At 40.0% G+C, this 19,474-nt stretch overlaps 1 protein-coding gene across 1 annotated transcript in view; it reads right to left on the reverse strand.

Annotated features, from left to right (window-relative positions):
- Positions 1-19,474, reverse strand: part of HEXO3 (beta-hexosaminidase 3) — a 315,121-nt gene that overhangs the window by 93,967 nt on the left and 201,680 nt on the right. The window contains exon 8 of the mRNA XM_089424925.1: positions 15,889-15,989. Within this exon, the coding sequence (XP_089281051.1) occupies positions 15,889-15,989 (101 nt within the window). The remainder of the gene's footprint in view (positions 1-15,888; positions 15,990-19,474) is intronic.

Raw genomic sequence — 19,474 nt, forward strand, 5'->3', positions numbered from 1 at the left:
TGGAGAAGTTCTGCAGCATCCTCATCGCAACAGCCGTAGCAGACCAGGTAAGTACTTCGTCAAATCTATTAATACCATTTCAGACAGTTTCAGCAATCTTTACAGTTTCACAGTTCAGTAATGGCTCTTAATTTAGTACGGCCACTACACCTCCGTATATTTCTGAGTATGCATTTCAGCGAGGAATGAAAGTTAGATGGCTGTCACTATTATTGTCCATTGAGTTCATGCTTGCTATAGTATTGTTTGGTAGTCTTTTATGGGCCTACTCTTTGGCATTATATGTGTATCAAAAATCAAAAACAAGAAAAATCACCGACAACATCTCATGCACCAACTGTTTGACAAATTGTCTCACTGAGAAAACTCCATAAATTCAGAAAAGCACGTTGGTATTCTTGGGTTATTTCTAGGCCGGAATTTTACAGTTGGTGAGTGACTGGAGACATAAGTAGCTCGAACAAGCCTCTACAGAAATGCACATATCCCACCAATTACAATGAAACGAATTACTTCAGCATCTCAGTGAGCAATCCTTGGCAAATTCAGTGATTGTATTGAAGAAGTTCTTGAGGGTTTCCAGCACATTCTTGTATTTATTGGGGACTGAGAAGCCGAGATCGAGCTCATTAGGTAGGAGGCCAAATTGTTTGGAGCAAAGCCTCAATTGGGATGAAGATTCATCAGCATTCCTGAAGGTCGAACTTAGTTTATCAGTAGGCTGATTTTCCGAGATTAGTATAGGAGATTGTTCGTCATATCAGTCATTATTGGTGGGTTGAATTCACTAGTCTCAGAGAGCAAATTCAGCATGTTGTAGCAGAGGTCGAGTATCTTCATTCTCAGGCAGATTTATTTTGCCAAATGAGGATGAAATACACCATCTATTGTAAGGAAAATCCATTTCATCATTGCAGACCAAGCTATTGAGAGGCCAAGACTATAGTCCGTGGACCAAATTAATGAGAGAAATTCTGAGGCCAATTTTGACCATTGGCAAAGTTATCTGGGGTAATTACTATCCAAGGTTTCCATCAAGCGAGCCTAAATTTCATATTCATTTTTTATCTAAATTCGTGAGGCAGAGGTTGACATAATCTGCATATCCAGTGAAGCTGGAGTGTGTTCCCAGGTATTCTCTATCATTCTCTTACTTTGCCTGACATATGCTTGTTGAAATCCCTGATTAATCATTGCTGGAGATTGGCAAGAAAAGTGTTTGAATAAATTTGTCAAGAGAATTTGGGTTGGGATTCCTCAGTGCATTGAAATGCATGAAGCCCTGCAATGTATGATTTGAACAATATCTTGAAACGAAGAGGGTCCGTATTTAAGCCAGCTAAGCAAAAGATTATTGTTGAGCTTGTATACTGCTAAGGTGTCAAGTAGTTTTGCTTGGTCACTGTATTATTGAGAGGCTGAGAGTTGTCTGATGCCATATCAGTGCATGAAGAGAGTCCAACAGAGAGATGTCAAGCTAAGCATTGTAACATTGTCATGTACTTTGTTTAGTTGAATCCTGCTATAGAACCGTGTGATGTAAAGGCTGTTTGTCTTTAAGTTCTGGATAATTTATTACTGCCAGTCACATGTTCATTGGGTTGTATGCTATTGTCCTAAGTTACCAGGATTCGGATTCGGATACGGATCCGGATCCGGATCCGCTAGTTTTTTTGAAAATCCAAGATCCGAATACGGCAAGGATACGTCACGTACAAAAAAATAAAATATAATAATATTTTAAAAATTTTTAAAAACACTTTAGAGTTCAAAACTCAAATACTCCATTGAACCATCAAACACTTTTAGAACCGAAACCATTAGATATATTATCAATATGAACACTGAAAATGATGCATCATCTGTCATACAAAGTAACAAAAAGGATCATGATATCATAAATGATAATAGTAAATACATTTACATATCTTCATCTGTCATACAAAGTAACAAAAAGGATCATGATATCATAAATGATAATAGTAAATACATTTACATATCTTCAAATGGATCTCTATCTTCTGCATATTCCAACTCTGCATCATGAATATATATAGTGCTGCAACGCTAAAATATATATGAAATTTTAATATTCATGTGAAAGCTACGTATATATATTATTATTATTATAATATATTATATTATGTATATATCAAATTGAAATATCAATACATAAAAAGTTTTCTTTTCTTTAAAATATATATGATTTGAATTTCTTTTCAATGTTCATTTGAAAGGTCCATTTATATATATATAATTTATATATATATTTCAAATTATCAATACATTAAAAAAAGGTGGAATAAACATAATGGCACAGAATGGGTAAACCGTAAACGCTGATAATAACCGGTTTTCAAAACAGGTTGCTAGTTCAAAACAGGTTTTCAAAAAAATTAACCGGTTATCGTTTCTAAATAATGCGGCTGTCATTATAAATTATAAATGCGGCTGTGGTTATCGTTTGCCGCTGTGGTTATAACTTATCGTTTCTACATTATAAATTATAAAACGCTGCTGTGGTTATCGTTTATAAATAGTGCGGTTGTAGTTATATAAAAAAATGCGGCCGTGGGAAAGATTTCAGGCTTCAGCGCTTGAAATGGCGGTAATATAAAAAAATTAAAATACCTTGCGCGGTACACTCCAACGCATACACCCATTTTAATTTTTAACTTTTTCGGGGTTCAGAATTTGGGCAATAGTTATGCGGGTTCCGGCTTTATAATAGAAATACGTTTCTGGCGAGGAGGAGCCGTTTCCAAAAAAGCACATCTGCCACCTGTCGTATTTGAGCCGTATTCTTGCATATCTGTATCCGGATCCGGATCAGATCCGAGGATACGGAGATCTTTACACCTATGCTGCCGGATCCAGTAACGTAGCTATTGTCGCTTGAATGGTGTCAGATCATTGCCATGAGTCTTGATGCCATAACGGAGATCAAATTGATTGTATGTTAAGTGAAAGGTTTGTATGTTTGTTGTTGTTAAGTATGAGCAAAGAGAGAGAGGGTCGACGGTGCCTAGCTGAGCATGACATAAAGATTGTTGCTTATTGTGTGGAGCAGAGGATTTGTCATCAAGTACACATGTCGAGTTGTATGCTGCCGAGGTTTTGACACTTCTTTATGCTAGCTAGCCTTGGAATGTTGCTGCTGTAAGGTGGAGTATGAGTTATTGGGCAAGCTTGTTGCTAGTATAATAGAGGAATTTGCAGCTCATGAAGACACCACTGAAGCAATTCATAGCCCATTGTGTTGAACCTCGCATCAAAGGAAATTTTAGGAGGAGAATTTTTGAAGGGCTCCAATCAAGGGAAGATGAGGAGCCAAAGCGAAAGCAGTCTCCAGAATTCCCAAAGAAGAGCAAAAACCAGATGAGAAGAGAGAAAATATGTTTCACAAGTCATGAAGCATGCATGCCAGATCACAGATGTAAAGGAGATGGGACTGCAAAAATTGAAAAAAAACAAGAAATGACAAGGAACTCAAGTCCGCTAATTGTGGAAAGGGTTGAAGGGTCCATCGTTGGACAAGAATCGCATGTAGAACACTCTAACTTGCATGATCACGAAGAGAGGCATGACTCAGAAATGCTTGTAGCACATCACGAGCCTACTCTTTTGGAGAGCCCATTGAAGGCACAAACAATAGCGATGGATGAGTACATTGGTTTTCATGAAGACACTCTTGGAAGGCATCAACAATCATATGGAGAGGTTGAAAATCGCCCGAATGTGCATCCGTGTTTAAGGGATGAACGTGATGAACTACCAGTGATGATCCAATAGGGAAAGCACATAAAGGAGCATGTGTCAAATGAGGACGATGATAGGCATAGTGTACATGATGAGCCATTTTTGGAGAGCCAGTTGAAGGCTCAAGTTGGAGACGTGGTAGAGGTGGTTGAGCATCCATCTTTGGGCCCACCCATCAATGAATTGTAAGTAGATGCAGAGACAACTAGCAAGGTTGCAACACTCTCAGACAGTAGCCGCCAAGAGAAATTTGAACATTTCAGGGCAGATCTTATGGCGTTGAAGTGCAGGATCCAGATAATCCGAAGCACCATCTTGCAACAGAATAGGAACATCGAGGAGCTAAGAATGAAGTTTGTCGAGTCAGCAGACACGTTGTCTAGTGTTGAGGAGTGATTGAGGGTCCTAGCGAGGAAACAAGAGTACACTTGGGAGATACAGATCATCCCTCTTCAAGAGTACATCAAAAGGGTTTGAAAGGGTTCCAGGCTCAACCCAAGGTGTGGACAAGGCGAGGGGGAGGCTAACTCCTCGTGGACCCAATGGAAAAATGTGGACCTAGATGGGAAATATGGTGAATGGGGCTATAATGAGCATAGAGGAGTGATATATATGGTGTCGGGAGCGGGACCACGCAACCAAAATCGAGGTTTCCCTTGTAGTGCCACCCCTAAAGCTAGTAGCCAATAAAGGAGATCCCACGAGACTAGGATATAATGTTAACCATCAAATTGGACAAAGGAGACAAGAATACAAACCAAGCGCACTCTTTCCGCTGAATCCCCCCACTAATCCATGTCCAAAAGTGTTCATGACAAGTAAACAAAAATACCCAACTTCACAATGGAAAGCGATACCTTCGAGGTTGGAAGGCCCACCTTCAAACATACGATCATTACAGATGAGCGAGGGAGCAGCCAAGGGAATACAGCCATTGGACAGACATCACCACGTTGGTGTCTGGCACATCGACCACAAAGAAGAAGTCCGTCATCGAGTAGTTCCCCATAACTACTATTAAGGAGGGCACATATCTGGTGCACTGGATGGTACGATCACCTGGCACTAGGAATGAGAAACCCTCAAACTTGGTTGTGGTGAGGCCCCTCCTCTAGACCAATGTTGCACGAAGCGGGAGCGAAGCGGAAGCGCGGAAAGCGGAAGCGTGGAAGCGTCATTTTCCAAAAATCTAGGAAGCGAAGCGTCCGCGGAAGCGTCTGCTATATATATATATTTTTTTATATTTTTTTGCATTTATACTCAAAACAAACATTCCAAATACCAAATTAATTGTAGAAGACATGAAAACATGCATATTTTTGCATAAATCAAGATAGATATAACATCCATTGTACATTAATGATCTAGAAACTAGATTCTTCTCCTCTTGTCTAGCCTTTGCCTCTACCTCGATTGTCTAGGGATATTAGTCAACATTGCCCAATTTTGATCAAACTACCTAATTCAAGACTTAAAATATGGTAGAAAAAGCTTAACATGTTTGATCGATGATTTTGACTTGATTGAAAGGTAATTTTTTGCTAAGGGTGTGCCGCGTGACAAAGGAGTTCAACAATTAACACCACCAACACCAGGGTACATATAGGGCTTGGTGCTCTTGATTAAATGCTAATCGCATACCTTCATACTTGATATAATCTAATGAAATGCCACAATCCCATTGATCCTGAATACCTGAAAACTGTTAAGTCTGCTGAATTTTGAATAGTATATGAAATTCTATTTTCTCCATATGAAGTCCAATGAGGCTGGAACCACTCTCAAACATTCTGAGTCATTTCATGGTAATGTTAAAAATTTAAGTAAAAGGATGAAAATGAAAAATAAAGGAGAATGTCACTTTTACTTTAAGAATTTAACATTACCATGAGGGAGCATCTGCTATATTTATATTTTTTTTTGCTTTCATTTGTCACCCTAACCCAAGGTGGACCCACCCCCAACAAGCAAACTCACCTAAATTTAAAAAAAAAAATTGAAAAAAAAACGATTTTCTAAATGCTTTTCCGGAAGCTTTTCTGGAAGCGTCCTGGAAGCGCCTGGGAAGCGTCTGGGAAGCGTCTAGGAAGCGTCGTACGAAGCGCGCTTCGGCGCTTCGGAAGCGCCAAAGCTTCCAAATTTCCAGGAAGCGTCTAAAAATTTCGGAAGCGCGCTTCCGGCCAAGCTTCCTAGGCGCTTCCGTACGGGACGCGCTTCGGGGCTTGGAACCGGGGGGGGGGGGGGCGCTTCGTGCAACACTGCTCTAGATCAACTGTGCATCTATGAAATTGTGGGTAGCCCCACTGTCTACCAGCACTGACACCCTCTATCCCTGTATAGTGCCTCTAATCCTCAGTGTCAAAAACTTATGAATCCCGCATAAAGAAGCAAAGACTCCTCCTGTTTGGGCAAGAGATGCCCCTCCCTGTGGAGGTGGTGGTGGTAGTGGCCCTCTGTCTGTTGGACTCTCTCCATTTGTCCCACCACAATCCTCCTCCACCTCATCCTCCTGGTCACTATCAGAAAATACCTCGATGTATTGTGCTCTACCTGCAATGCACCTATGGCCAGGTGCCCAAGGCTCTCTGCATGTGAAGCACAGCTTCCTCCTCCGGAGGTCCTTCCGTGTCTCCTCATCCAACTGCCCCTTCCCCTTTGTAGTCCTTGGCGGTGGGGGTCTAGTCTCATGCCCCTTCTATGGGAAAGTGGGTCCGTGCAGGAAATGGTGCTCTAGTCTTGGGGATGGCCCCTTGTAGATCCCTGGCACACAAGACTGCTTCCTGCAACGTGGAGGGTATGCGTGACTTCACCAACCCACGCAGGGGCTCAAGCGAGCCCTCAATGAAGGTATATACCCTCCTTGACTCGGATAGATCTGACACCATCACTGACACATGCAGAAAATCTGAGAAGTACTGCTCTAGGTTGCTTGTTTGGTGCAGTTGTGTCAATTCCCTGAAAGAAGCTTCTTGATCCCTCTGATCAAATTGCTCCACCACCCTTCGAGTGAAGTCCTCATAGGAAACTATCTGGGCATGCCCCAAGGTGGTCAAGCCATGAAACCACCAATCATGGGCTTGCCCCTCCAGGTGCAACGTTGCCATCTTAACGGCTTCCTGCTCTGTCATTCGGTTGAGTTGAAAGTATGTGTCCATCTTTTCGACCCAAGCCCTGGCCGTGCACTTGTCAATGCCATTAAAGGTAGGGAAATACATCCTCTCTATGGTTCTCTGCAACTTATAGTCCCTTGTCCTTCATACCCCTTGTTCTTCTCACTCTGCGTGAGCTTGTAGTAATCCCTGAAGGAGGGGTTCTTTGAAGTCTTCATCCATAGTTTGCCACTCTCTGAGGTAATCCCCCATCTGAGGAGTGTCTCTGAAAGTTTCTCCACATAAAAACTCTCTAGGTGTGGTCCTTTCTCTGTTTCGTGACTTGATCTCCTCCAGCATGTCTTCCTGTCCCTTGGCCAAGTCACTCAAGGCCCTCAGGAAGCTATCAAAAGTCGTCTCCTCCCTGCTCTTGGGTTCTGTCATTTCCTCCTCTCCAACCATTACTTTCCTTCTGTCCTCCGCGTCTGGAGTAATTTCTAACTCCCTTTCTCTGCTCCTAAACCTCTACCTACGAGAGGTGATGTTCTATTGGTCTCCTTCTCTCATAGGAAACAATCCCCACAGCCGAGCCAAGAACTAGGCTCTGATACCACTGTAATGTTCCTAAGTAGGAATGTAAGTGATATTAAGCAAATAAACTGTGCAGCAGCATATAAAAATAAAACACACATCAAACATCCATGAAAACACTGCCAATAAGGAACTGTTGAGCCATATTATTAAAAATCTGCAGGCTAGATACAATATGAAATGGAATGGTGCACCTGGACTTGTCCCAATGAACAAGCAAGACCAACCCTAGGTGGGAAAATAGCTGAGTTAAAGGCTTTCCAGCTGTTGCACTACTCTGCATTGCGCTGCCCCAGTAAACTTCAACTCAAAACCTACCCAGAAAATTGTGTGCTTTTAACCTCGACTCCTTGGACAAAACCCAGAAGGGAATTTAGTTGGTTTTGACTTTGGATTTTTGACCCCCTTGGAGCCTCTCCCTAGCCTCCACTACCAATTTCGACTTGCAGGAAACAACCTGCAAATCCCTCTGCAAACTCCTCCAAAATGTTGGTTTTCCCTGTGCTATCCAACTCCTAGCTCTTGGTCAAGATCAACTACTGCCCAAGTCCCCACGAATTGTTGTTAGATGGCCTCTGCACAGTCCCTATGTCCAGAAATTCGACTGACTGATGCGCTAGTCTAGCTGGCTGCAAACTCTAGCAAAAATGCCTTCACTATGCAGCGTCCTCAGTGCTCGGATCTCCCAACAATCAATGAATCTCCTTGCTGACCTCCAACTCCTCCTATGTGTTTTCTGGCTGCCCAGGAATATGTAGTTCCCTCTCTGCATTGATGTTGAAGTGTGTTGTTGTCCCTGACTCCCTGAAACTCCTGTAGAACAACCTCCCTAGGGCGGGCACGGATGGTCCCCCAAAGTAGAGGTTGAATCTCCCACGTGAGAGATTCGTGGCTAAACAGCCAATAGACTTGCTAAGCAGCAAAGCATACAAGTGAGTGTTTGTTTGCAAATGTAGAAGATCGTCGAAAATGAGAGTTGATCCTCCTTTTATTACCTTGGGCCTCCTTAGCCTCATGTGGGCCCCTCCATCCACCCATTCGATTTCCCTCCAAGCACATCGAATGGCCAAGTTCAAATTCCCCATGTGGGTGGCCCCCACATTCCACTAGCTGCTAAATAAAGTCAAAATTGCCCCATAGTTCCTAAGTCTAAGTGTGGGGTCCTCCTCCTAAGTCAAAATTGTGCCAAAAATGTGTAGTTGCACCCTATGACTAATGTTTTTTAGAAGGGACATGACATGTTGATTCAATTAGCAGGGCTGCTAATTTGGTAACCTCATCGGATTGGCACACGCAGGGCGAGGACCCACTGTCACCTTGGCCCTTGCCCTCACTCCTTAATCCAACACCTCCTAAATAGCCAAGGGAGGTTTCCCCGAATATTCCCCATTGCTTCAGATGTATGACCAGTGCCTTGAATGGAGTCCAATGGGTGAAGGTGTTCTTTGCTTGTTTGTTGTCCCTACTAATAAAACAATGACAATAGTGTGCAAATTTCTAACAACAAATGTTAATAGTCAAAATCATTCAAAATATAGCTTATGACCTATGGATTTTGATCTACAGGGACAATCCTAACCATTTCTATGATTACTCAATTGTTTGGTTACACGGTTGAAGATTTATGAGTGAATTTAGTTTGCTGTTCTATATGACAGACTGCTAAGTTTGCGTGAAAATGCAAGGGCAGCAAGCTATTTTATGTGTTTTGGCCCACTTATGGTGTAAATACACCTCTAAGGAGTTACCGAAGAGTACAAGGGGAGAAAAAGGGTATTTGTAGAGGTTCTAGGGAACCTCCCCTCCAGCTTGTATGACTGAAAATGTAATTTCTAGGTGGTTGAATATTACTTTTCAAAATTACTGAGTTATGTAATGAACTCAGGAATATCCAGATTAAATATTTGCCAATAAAAAGGCTACAAAATATACTAAAGCCGTTCTAAAAATGATAATATTGCAAGTGGACACTATAGAGCTATTATAACCAAATATCAATAGAAATACTTGTAAACGCCTAAGACTTGGATCAAAAGTGGTTGGAAATGCAACTCCAGTTGACCAAAGCACTCCATAGCTACAAAACCTGCAATGTTTGGCTAGATACAAGTGTTAAATGTGTACTATAAAAACTTGTATTTAAAATGGGGTTTGTGATATGATAATTATCCCCAAATGACTTGTTGTAAAGTAATAAAACAATAAAAACCATCAATCTTAACGTAGTCTAAATGCGGAAATTAAAATATATTTTGAGATTTTTAAAGATTTTGAATTGTTGGAATAATACTTGTGTCAATGGAGACTCACTTTAGAGTCAGAGTGTGAAGTCAATGTCCTTCAAGTTGCCATTCCCATTATGATGTGATCCAACTTGCAAGTTTTCAACATCCCCTTGGGGGCAACCCTCTCTCAGAGCGTCCCCAACCTTTACTCTTTATGCCCAACAAAATATAAAATCTCTGCAGCAACAAAGCTTCCTCTTGGAATGGTTTGATACCTTGAGATCAACTCTACATGCAACACAACAAACAAGTGGAAATCCTAGTTGTTTGCGACCACATAGCTAGATAGCTCTTAAATGGTAGAGAATATTTGTTTTAAAATAATATTTACTAATCATGAAAAATGGAAAATGATTTATAATGTCAAATAATAATACAATAGTAAGAGAAAAACACCAACAAAAGCCCGTCCACAATGTAGAACAAAGTTTGCGATAAGATGAGTTATTTTCATTAGATAGCACTAATCTCTTGAACAACAACAACCACCTTTCAATGAGAGAGAGTTATCCTTATATAGAAAACATTGTAATGGCTAATTAATGGCTAGTTAACGGCTAGTTGGACCCTCTCATTATTTTAATGCTAGTCTTCCACATTCCAGGACTTAGCATTTTTTAATAAAAATATTACAATAAAATTCATTTAATCCCTCAAGGGGGTTGATTTAGGCAATTTTCCCAAGGAAATTAATGGCTATCCCTTTAAAAGTGTCCTATTGTGGTCTGCGGTCAAATGATTTCCTAAACAGCATTCCCCTTGGAACATCCTCCAACAATTCGACTTGCACATTTTTTAATGCCATTTGTCCCTTGCAATTCAACTTGCATAATTTTTTGGCATTTAATTCTCTTCAACAGATATTTTTCCCACGAAATTTAGTCCATGAAACTCCAACCTTCCCCTATTGACTTGACTTTCTCTAATGGCTAGTTTGCAACAGCAAGTTTTTGTTGACTTTTTAACTTTTCCGGCAAATAGTAATGCAATTCGGTGCTGTTTTTTCTAGCCTAGGTATTGCCTCCTTTTCCCAAGCATTCTACACTATTTTGCTCGTCATGCCACATAATAACACCTCAAAATTTTTCCCACTAAAAAAAGTTTGGTTTTGTGCCACCATCCCTGTAATATTCCTAATTGGAAAATAATAGTAAATATCAAAAACATGAACTAGGAACAACAATTCAAATTAAAGTCCAAGCACCCAAATTAGAACACCATAGACAATAAGCAGAATAACTGAATCATTTTATTAATCAATGGGAATCTGAGTACATAATGAGTAAGAACAATGGAACCTGGGCTTGCTATGCAAGCTATGCAAACCCCAGGTGAAATATCACTGACACAACAACTGAGAAAGCTCCAAACTGATAATGCACACTACCCAGAAAATCTACTATAGGTTGTCAAATAGAACTGGAAGTTCTACTCAAAATAAACCCTGGAATGCTCTGAAATTGAAGCCACTAGCTCCTCTCCTCAAACCCGAAAATACCCAGAAAAGGTTTGGCCTATCTCCAAGCCAAAATCGAACCCACAAAGTGATGCAAATTCCCCAGCTAACTAGCAATTCGCCCTGCTATAAGAATGAAGATTTCAAGCCCGAATATCGCCTGACCAATTTTGTAAAATTAGCTACAGACTCCTCTCAATAAACCCACAAAAAATCAAAAAGGTTTTGGGCTAAATCCATGACCCCTGGTGACCCCCAACAAGTGCAAATTGCCCAATTTGGCCAAAAAACGCCTCACAATCTTGATATTGTTGAATTAAGCCCAAATACACCATTGGAAATCTCTCCCAACTCTAGCTAAATTCTCCCTTGAGGTATATCTCTAATCTCCAACTCTTATCTATCCTCAACCTCTATTCCTCCAGCCCCTACGCAAGCCTGCCTGGAGATCCTTGTGCACTTCCAAAAATGTAGAATTTCGGCCCCAAGAATTCCCTTAAACCCAACTCTACTAATCACCATAAAATCTCCAGATACAATAATGGAAAAAACCTGCAAATCCTCTGATGTTCTGCTCCTTCGTAACTGATCTCCCCACAAGTAATTCAAACAACTTAGGGGCCCTAGAAGTAACACACACTAGTTGTAATAACCCGCAAATATGCCTAATGGAAACTCTGAATTGAGCTCCTCAAATTTGCCTCACTAGGGAGACACTCGAAATTCTCCGAAATGAAGGTGGAATTCTGCTTGGAACTCCTGTGCTAAAGAAGACTTCCTTCTTGTGCTAAACAGCTCCAAGAGAAGATGTAATGTGAAGTGTAATAGTCAAAAAGATGATCAACAAATGAGTCCCTCCTCCTTTTATAATTTCTCCCCAAGCTTCTAGACTCCCCTTTTAATTATTATTTTATTGGTGGGAGGCCATTTTCTACTAAGTGAATTTTTCTTCATTTTAATAAATTAATAATTTGCCGCCAATCTCCAATAAAATAATACTTGTCACCTTTCTCCAAAATAATATTTGCCCCTTTTAATTAATATTACCAAAATTGGGCAAAATTCCCAAGTTCACAAAATTGGGGATATTACAAACTCAATCAAAGTTTCAAAACCCCTAAAATACGGTCAAAATTGCCAATCTCCAAAACCACACAAGATAAAAAAAAAAAATTATGAAACGTGGGTTTTGTTCCTCTTGCTGAGGAGATCACTTTGGATGTTATGCATGTCCAAAATAGTGGAACGCCCTAAAAGTTATGCCCAGAAAACCCATGCACACCCCTAATGACCTTCTTTGATCAACCATAACTTTACAACCGTTGCCTGGATCTTAAAACTGCTACATGGCATGTCTTTGACTTTTTGAGCTCTTCCATCTGAGACTACGCTGACTTTTTGACGAGTGGAACCACTTTGCATTTGGAATCATGAATTGCCTCAAGAAACGTGAAAATTGTTTAAGAGATTGTTATGATTTGAGAGTTGTATTGATAAATATTGCACCAAAGCCAAGGTTACCTATAGAATCGATATGCTAACCATGTGGAAATGACATAGCCGCACCTTGATGCAGGCTAGACTAGCCCATACAACGGTGATCACCCCTACAAATGTAGGCTATCCCAAAGAACCATGGGTTCACATGACAAGTCAACCACAGTCCTCCAACCCGTTTAGGGGCGAGATCACCTCGAGAAAACTTGCAAGGGACAAAGCATGGCTTGCCCAAATCAAAAAGATACAGACACAATGATAGGACACAAGTCTAGGACGCCTAATACAAAATCTCAAATGGTTGTTACATGGCTTTGACTTGTCACCTTGGGCTTACAATGGTGGTGGATGCTACATTGTAAAAAAAAATTTGTACCCCTCCCAACAGAAGCGTAACAGGCCACATTGACCCAAGATGGATCTCATGAATGTCTTTTCAAAAGGCAGTGATAAGTTATAACAATCTCTAAAGAAGTGGCATCCTCAAAGAGTGTGTCAAGGAATTAGATTAATGTGTACAACCATCCATAGCTCTTCCAAATAAGGAAACAAAATGGATTTCCCTCAAAGATAATTAAAAACATGTGCCACAACATGAAAGCACGTGCAAAACCGTTAAACTCCCTTAACACCATGGGCCAAAAGCGTAGAGAACTCCTCCAATAGAATCAAATACCACGTGCCAATAGCATGGGACATCATACAATATCGTAAAACAACATCAATACCATATATAGGAAGACAATGCTCTAGGGTTTTGTGCTACAACAGTGAATGTGTGTAAACCATGAAGCAATGCACCAAACCACCTTGGAATCCCTTAGTTTATTGGTATTTCAATCTAAAGGTATGTTATGGCACGTGTGAATGCATAAAAGTGTCAAATGAACTATCAATTGTCTAAGCATTCATTCAAATGCTAACATATTGTTGTCAAAAGAGGGTCATCTACTCCAATGCTTTACAAAACCAACTCGTTAACCCATATGGTGTGGCAATGTGAGATCAATTGTGGTCCAAGCATACAGGGTACTCCTCTAACTCTAAATGTTCATGATGTGGCATGCCTCACATATGTTCCTATTTAGTATTCCTAAAAAACTATGAAATGTCACCTCAAGTGAAAAACTTGCATAAAATTCTAGAGTTAAGGCTCCAACGGAGTGACAACAAGCCACTTATGCTATCATGCCTCTAATTTTATGATGATTCCTCAAAAGGTGATTCTCTATTGAAAAATTTAATCAAAGCTAGAACAAATAGCCATCAATCCACCAATCATCCAAACACAACCTATCAAACATACAAGGTGCTCCTCTAACTCTAAATCTTGATGATGTGGCATGCCTCACATATGTTCCTATTCCTAAAAAACTATGTAATGTCACCTCAAGTGACAAACATGCATAGAATTCCACAGTTAAAGGCTCCAAAGGAGTGACAGCGAGCCACTTATGCTATCATGCCTCTAATTCTATGATGATTTCTCAAAAGGTGGTGCTCTATCAAAAAATTTAATCAAAGCTAGAACAAATAGCTATCAATCCACCAATCCTCCAAACATAGCCTATCAAAACAAGGTCTTCAACACTAGATCAAGTCCTCATTCTATATGAGGGGTTTTTAATCTTGATGATGTGGCATGCCTCACATATGTTCCTATTCCTAAAAAACTATGTAATGTCTCAAGTGACAAACATGCATAAAATTCCACAGTTAAAGGCTCCAAAGGAGTGACAGCAAGCCACTCATGCTATCATGCCTCTAATTCTATGATGATTCCTCAAAAGGTGATGCTCTATCAAAAAATTTAATCAAAGCTAGAACAAATAGCTATCAATCCACCAATCCTCCAAACATAGCCTATCAAAACCAGGTCTTCAACACTAGATCAAGTCCTCATTCTATATGAGGGGTTTTTAATCTTGATGATGTGGCATGCCTCACATATGTTCCTATTCCTAAAAAACTATGTAATGTCACCTCAAGTGACAAACATGCATAAAATTCCACAGTTAAAGGCTCCAAAGGAGTGACAGCAAGCCACTTATGCTATCATGCCTCTAATTCCATGATGATTCCTCAAAAGGTGGTGCTCTACCAAAAAATTTAATCAAAGCTAGAACAAATAGCTATCAATCCACCAATCCTCCAAACATAGCCTATCAAAACAAGGTCTTCAACACTAGATCAAGTCCTCATTCTATATGAGGGGTAACAAAAACCATTAGAATATTTTCAACCATGGGACCCAAACAAACATGGAGGACCGATTCAATTCTACAATGCGTAGTAATCATGCCAAAATCAAAGACCCATGCCATCATCAAAAGAATTGAGAGATCCTTTGTTTCAATAAATAACTTTATTGTCCCATATGTAATAATCCAAGGTGTTAGCTAAACTATTTGTCACTAATTTTGCTGGGCATTTGGCTAGTTCCATGCCAACAAGTGCTCAATTCAAATCCCCTTGGGTGAGGCACACTAGTGTATACCAACGATTTACTAGGGACGAATTTGGGGAAGCATCCCTTGAATTTTCCCATGAGGATTTCCTCAAAAACAAAGTTAGTGATAGCTACATGCAAATTAGAATCCAATATATCTTAAAGGCTCCATAAGTTGTTTAATAGAAATACAACAATAGCTAATCAAGACTTTATAGCGTTCTATACATGCCAACGAAAATTCACATGCACCACAAATTAACCACAAATCCATAACCTAGCAACTATATATTTTCCTTTTGTAGAGATCTTATATATTAAAACTACTAATGCTAAAGTATAGATTAGTTCGTCATACCTAATGTTTATATATTCAATAAGATGCTTTCAATATCTGTTAATGCAGATATTGCCTACTGATGTAAAATTGTTTCAATTCAAAAATGGAAGAAAAAAATTGTAATGAAAAATCTGCAAATGGTGCTTCTACAGGCAGGAAATAACTCTATGTATAAGCAAATTCTTAGGTTGTAATAGTAATAACTTTCACCAAATTGACCACAATCTCTTGTCAAAAGATTAGAGTATGATTCTACATTGCAAAGGTATGATAATGAGACTTAATAAGCATATCAACGAAACTTGTTCCTTAGGAGCATTTGAATGCATTCCACCACTTTGACAAGAGATTTGACTACAAAGAAACAAATGATAATTAGATGCATGATACGTAAAATGAATATTGATAGAGGAAAAGAGTACCTGAGAGAATAGTATCAATCACTTTGAATGTAAACTCTTTACTCACGTCAAGTGGTTGTTGGCAATTATAAGAAGGCCACAAGCGTGGATATCCAATGCCCCTGAAGAAAAGCCAAGCCAATACTACTTTAGTATGTTACCTTAATTTCATATTTCTTTTTTCTTTAACTTTTTATAAAAATAATGGCATTTGTAGCAACAAAAATTGTAGTCAATAAAATGATACCAATAACAAATAGATTACAATCAAATTTCCACAAAGGATACGTTACAATTGAGGATGTATACCACTCAATAATTAACAAGTTGCATTAAGACCACCGTAAATGGAAGGTACAGGCAAAAAGAGATGAGCAAACAATTAGAGTTGGTTGTCAATAGTGATTTGTACTAGGGATGCATAAAATTATGTTGACAGAGTTAAATAAGTGGTTATGATTTTCAATAAATAGATATAAAAAGAAAGACTACGACAAACGAGATGTGAAACAGTGTTTTACTCATTCATAATTTTTCCTCATGTCACGACATAGACCTTTAAATACTAAAGAAGATTGATCTACATTTATTATGGTATGTGTTTGTTGTGATTATATGTTGTTGATATTATAGTTAGTTTCTTTGTCAGATAGCATGAGTGTTAAATTTGGCAACTAGGGCCAAACTTCACCTTGGACAGTTCATATGATGCAGCTGCTATTTTTATTGGATTCCTCTCTCCGAGAGGTGTAGGATTGATCTAAGGAGCATCACATTCTGACATGTAAAAATGGAATTATGAATTTATTTTGATTATGGACAAATTGTCAAGGTCAACCAGCCATCTAATTTGCACTCTCAAGCCTTCAGTGTTGCATATAAATACAAGGAGCTTCCTCCTCATTTTGTCATGTCATCTCACACTCATTCTTCTCTCTCCTTCATTGATTGGGTACGAATTTCAAAGGCAGCTCCCCACATGTGCGAAGAAGAAAAGGGTTTTTTGTCCCTGCATTGGCCAACGTTGACCGAAGTTGCAGGACGATTGTTTTGACTTGCGTTGACTAGCGTTGACTTGTTTTGACTGCGGTTTTGTGTGGGGGATCTCTATCTGGGTAGGCCGCATTTATGGGCACAGAAATCGAGCTTGTTTGACCAATGTTTGACCAGTGTTCACTGTAGAAGGGTTTTTGCAACATTGACTTTCGCTGACCAAATTTGGCTAGACTTTTTCTAACTGTTTTGGGCTGATTTGACTAGCTATTGGTGGTTGAGTTGACCGAGTTGTTTTGGAGGTCAAAATCTGCCCTATTGACCAGCGTTGACTTTCTGGTTAGGGCTTTATGTTACCGTTGTTTGACTAGTCAAATTTCACTTTGATTGGGCAAGTGAAAATTGTATATTTTACTCTCTCTCTCTGCTGAACTTTTGAAGAATTATAAGAAGAATTGATCAAAGGTTTCCCCACATTGGGGTTTGTCCCTGGCCAGTGCCATATCTTGTGTCATCTTGTCTTGGCTTGTCTTCTATTGTTATTGTTTATGTTCTATCTGCATTTTACTATCATGTTGATGTGATTGCTAAACTGGATATTGATATTGGGCTAATAAGAAAATTGAAGTAAAATTCCTCTTAAGCATAGATGTTAATTTTAGGTATGTTCTATGCTTAGAGAAATTTATTTCAATTTTCACAATTAGCTCAATATCTTTTCCAGATTAGCAATCACATCAACATTAAAGTAAACTGCAAATAGAACATAAACATAAATCGCAGAAGACAAGCCAAGACAAGAGGACACAAGATGTTGCGCTAGCCAGGGACAAACCCCAATGTGGGGAAACCTTTGATCAATTCTTCTTATATGTTCTTCAATAGTTCAGCACAGAGAAAGAGATAGTACGTTTATAACAGAAGTCAACACTTTGACTTATTTAGATAGGAGCATAGATCATCTCTAAGAAGATGATACATGAGATCAGTTGAAGACACGCTGCTTCAACTGATTCTCCAAGGTGACTCCTTCACCTATCGTTGTGCTGCATTTTGTCATCGTGCTACACCTCACCGTGCTGCACCATGTTGCACCCATCACCACTATGCTGCATCTCATTACGCTTCATTAATCATGATTGTACCCATCATTGTATTGCATTATGTGCCATTGCTGCACCATGTTTCCATACTGACCTATGTGTTGGTTGCATCTTGCTTGCTTGTTGTCCCTAGCTTGCTTGTTGTCCCTAGCAGGCTTGTTCTTGCATGCTAGTTGTCCCTTGCATGCTAGCTGTAACATTGCATGCTTGGTGTATTCGCTGCTAAGTACCATACAATTGTCCCAATGTTTGTTAGTTGTCCCTTGCATGCTTCTCTCCTTCGGAGACAGATGCTTTGGCAGTTCTGGCTGTTCTCGGCAATTCCAGCTGTTCCCGGTAATTCCAGCTATTCCGACAATTCCGGTTGTTCCCAGCAGTTCCGACTTCTGCCCTCTGCATCAGCTTTCCTGCCTGTTCCGGCAGTTCCGGCTGTTCCCGGCAGTTCCGGCAATTCCAGCGATTCCCAGCAGTTCTAGCAATTCCGGCAGTTCCAGCTTTTCCTGGCAGTTCCGGCAGTTCTGACAATTTCGACTGTTCCCGACAGTTCCAGCTCCTGCCCTCTGCGTTAGGGCAGCGTTATCCCTTAGGATCTCTCCTCCTACTAAAACCCAAAAACAAGTAGAGAGGAAGAGATCCCAAGTGTGTTGAAATGACTTGAAGGCCACCTCTATTTATACTAAAACGTTGAGCACAAGTGGGGTTTATTTGGTTGCTGGCCGACCTTGACGAATTGTCCCATAACACAAATAAATTCATATCTCCATGAATACTTATCGAAATCAAATGATCTTTAGATCAATCCCACACCTCTCGATGAGAGGGATCCAAGAAAAATTTTAGCTTCCATTAATAAGATGACCCACATGGAGTTTGGCCCTAGTTGCCAATTTTAACACTCCCTCTCAATTAGAGAGAACTCCATCCGCCGATCCATACGTCCGACTGTACTATCTCTGCCATCAATGCCCTGCACTGCTCTTCTCTACTCTACTGAACCATGAAGAAGAAGAATTGATCGAGAATGTCTCATACCATTCTCTAGTGACTCAAACCACTCATACTAATCCCAGATCAATTTCATTGATCCCATATCAATGGAGGTCATCTTAGCATAGGGAGTACGGTAAAACATCGATGCGTCCATCGATAGTACTACTATGGTCCCTAACCCCATTTCCTTTCTCATTGATCAGATGAGAGGTACTTCCCATGAGTCCCAGATTGCATGGGTAGGATGCCTCGACAGGAGAACTAATCATCATGTCCACAGGAGAACAAATCATCCTGCCCCACAGTCGCCACGGGAGAACTAATCATCTCGGCCCACAGGAGAACTAATCATCCTGTTTCACAGTTGCCACGGGAAACAAGACTAAATTTCGACAATAAACAATTTTCTTTCTTTGACAAACTGAGCCCTAAAAAGGGTCTCTTACATAATAACTTTGACTTTGACTCAACAAAAATCCTAGAGCACTCAATGGATGCTTTGACCTATTAACCATTGACCC

Source organism: Pinus tabuliformis, chromosome 6 (genome assembly GCF_031772625.1).
Source record: "Pinus tabuliformis cultivar Carrire ecotype Pingquan chromosome 6, CPIR1, whole genome shotgun sequence".
Taxonomy (NCBI): domain Eukaryota; kingdom Viridiplantae; phylum Streptophyta; class Pinopsida; order Pinales; family Pinaceae; genus Pinus; species Pinus tabuliformis.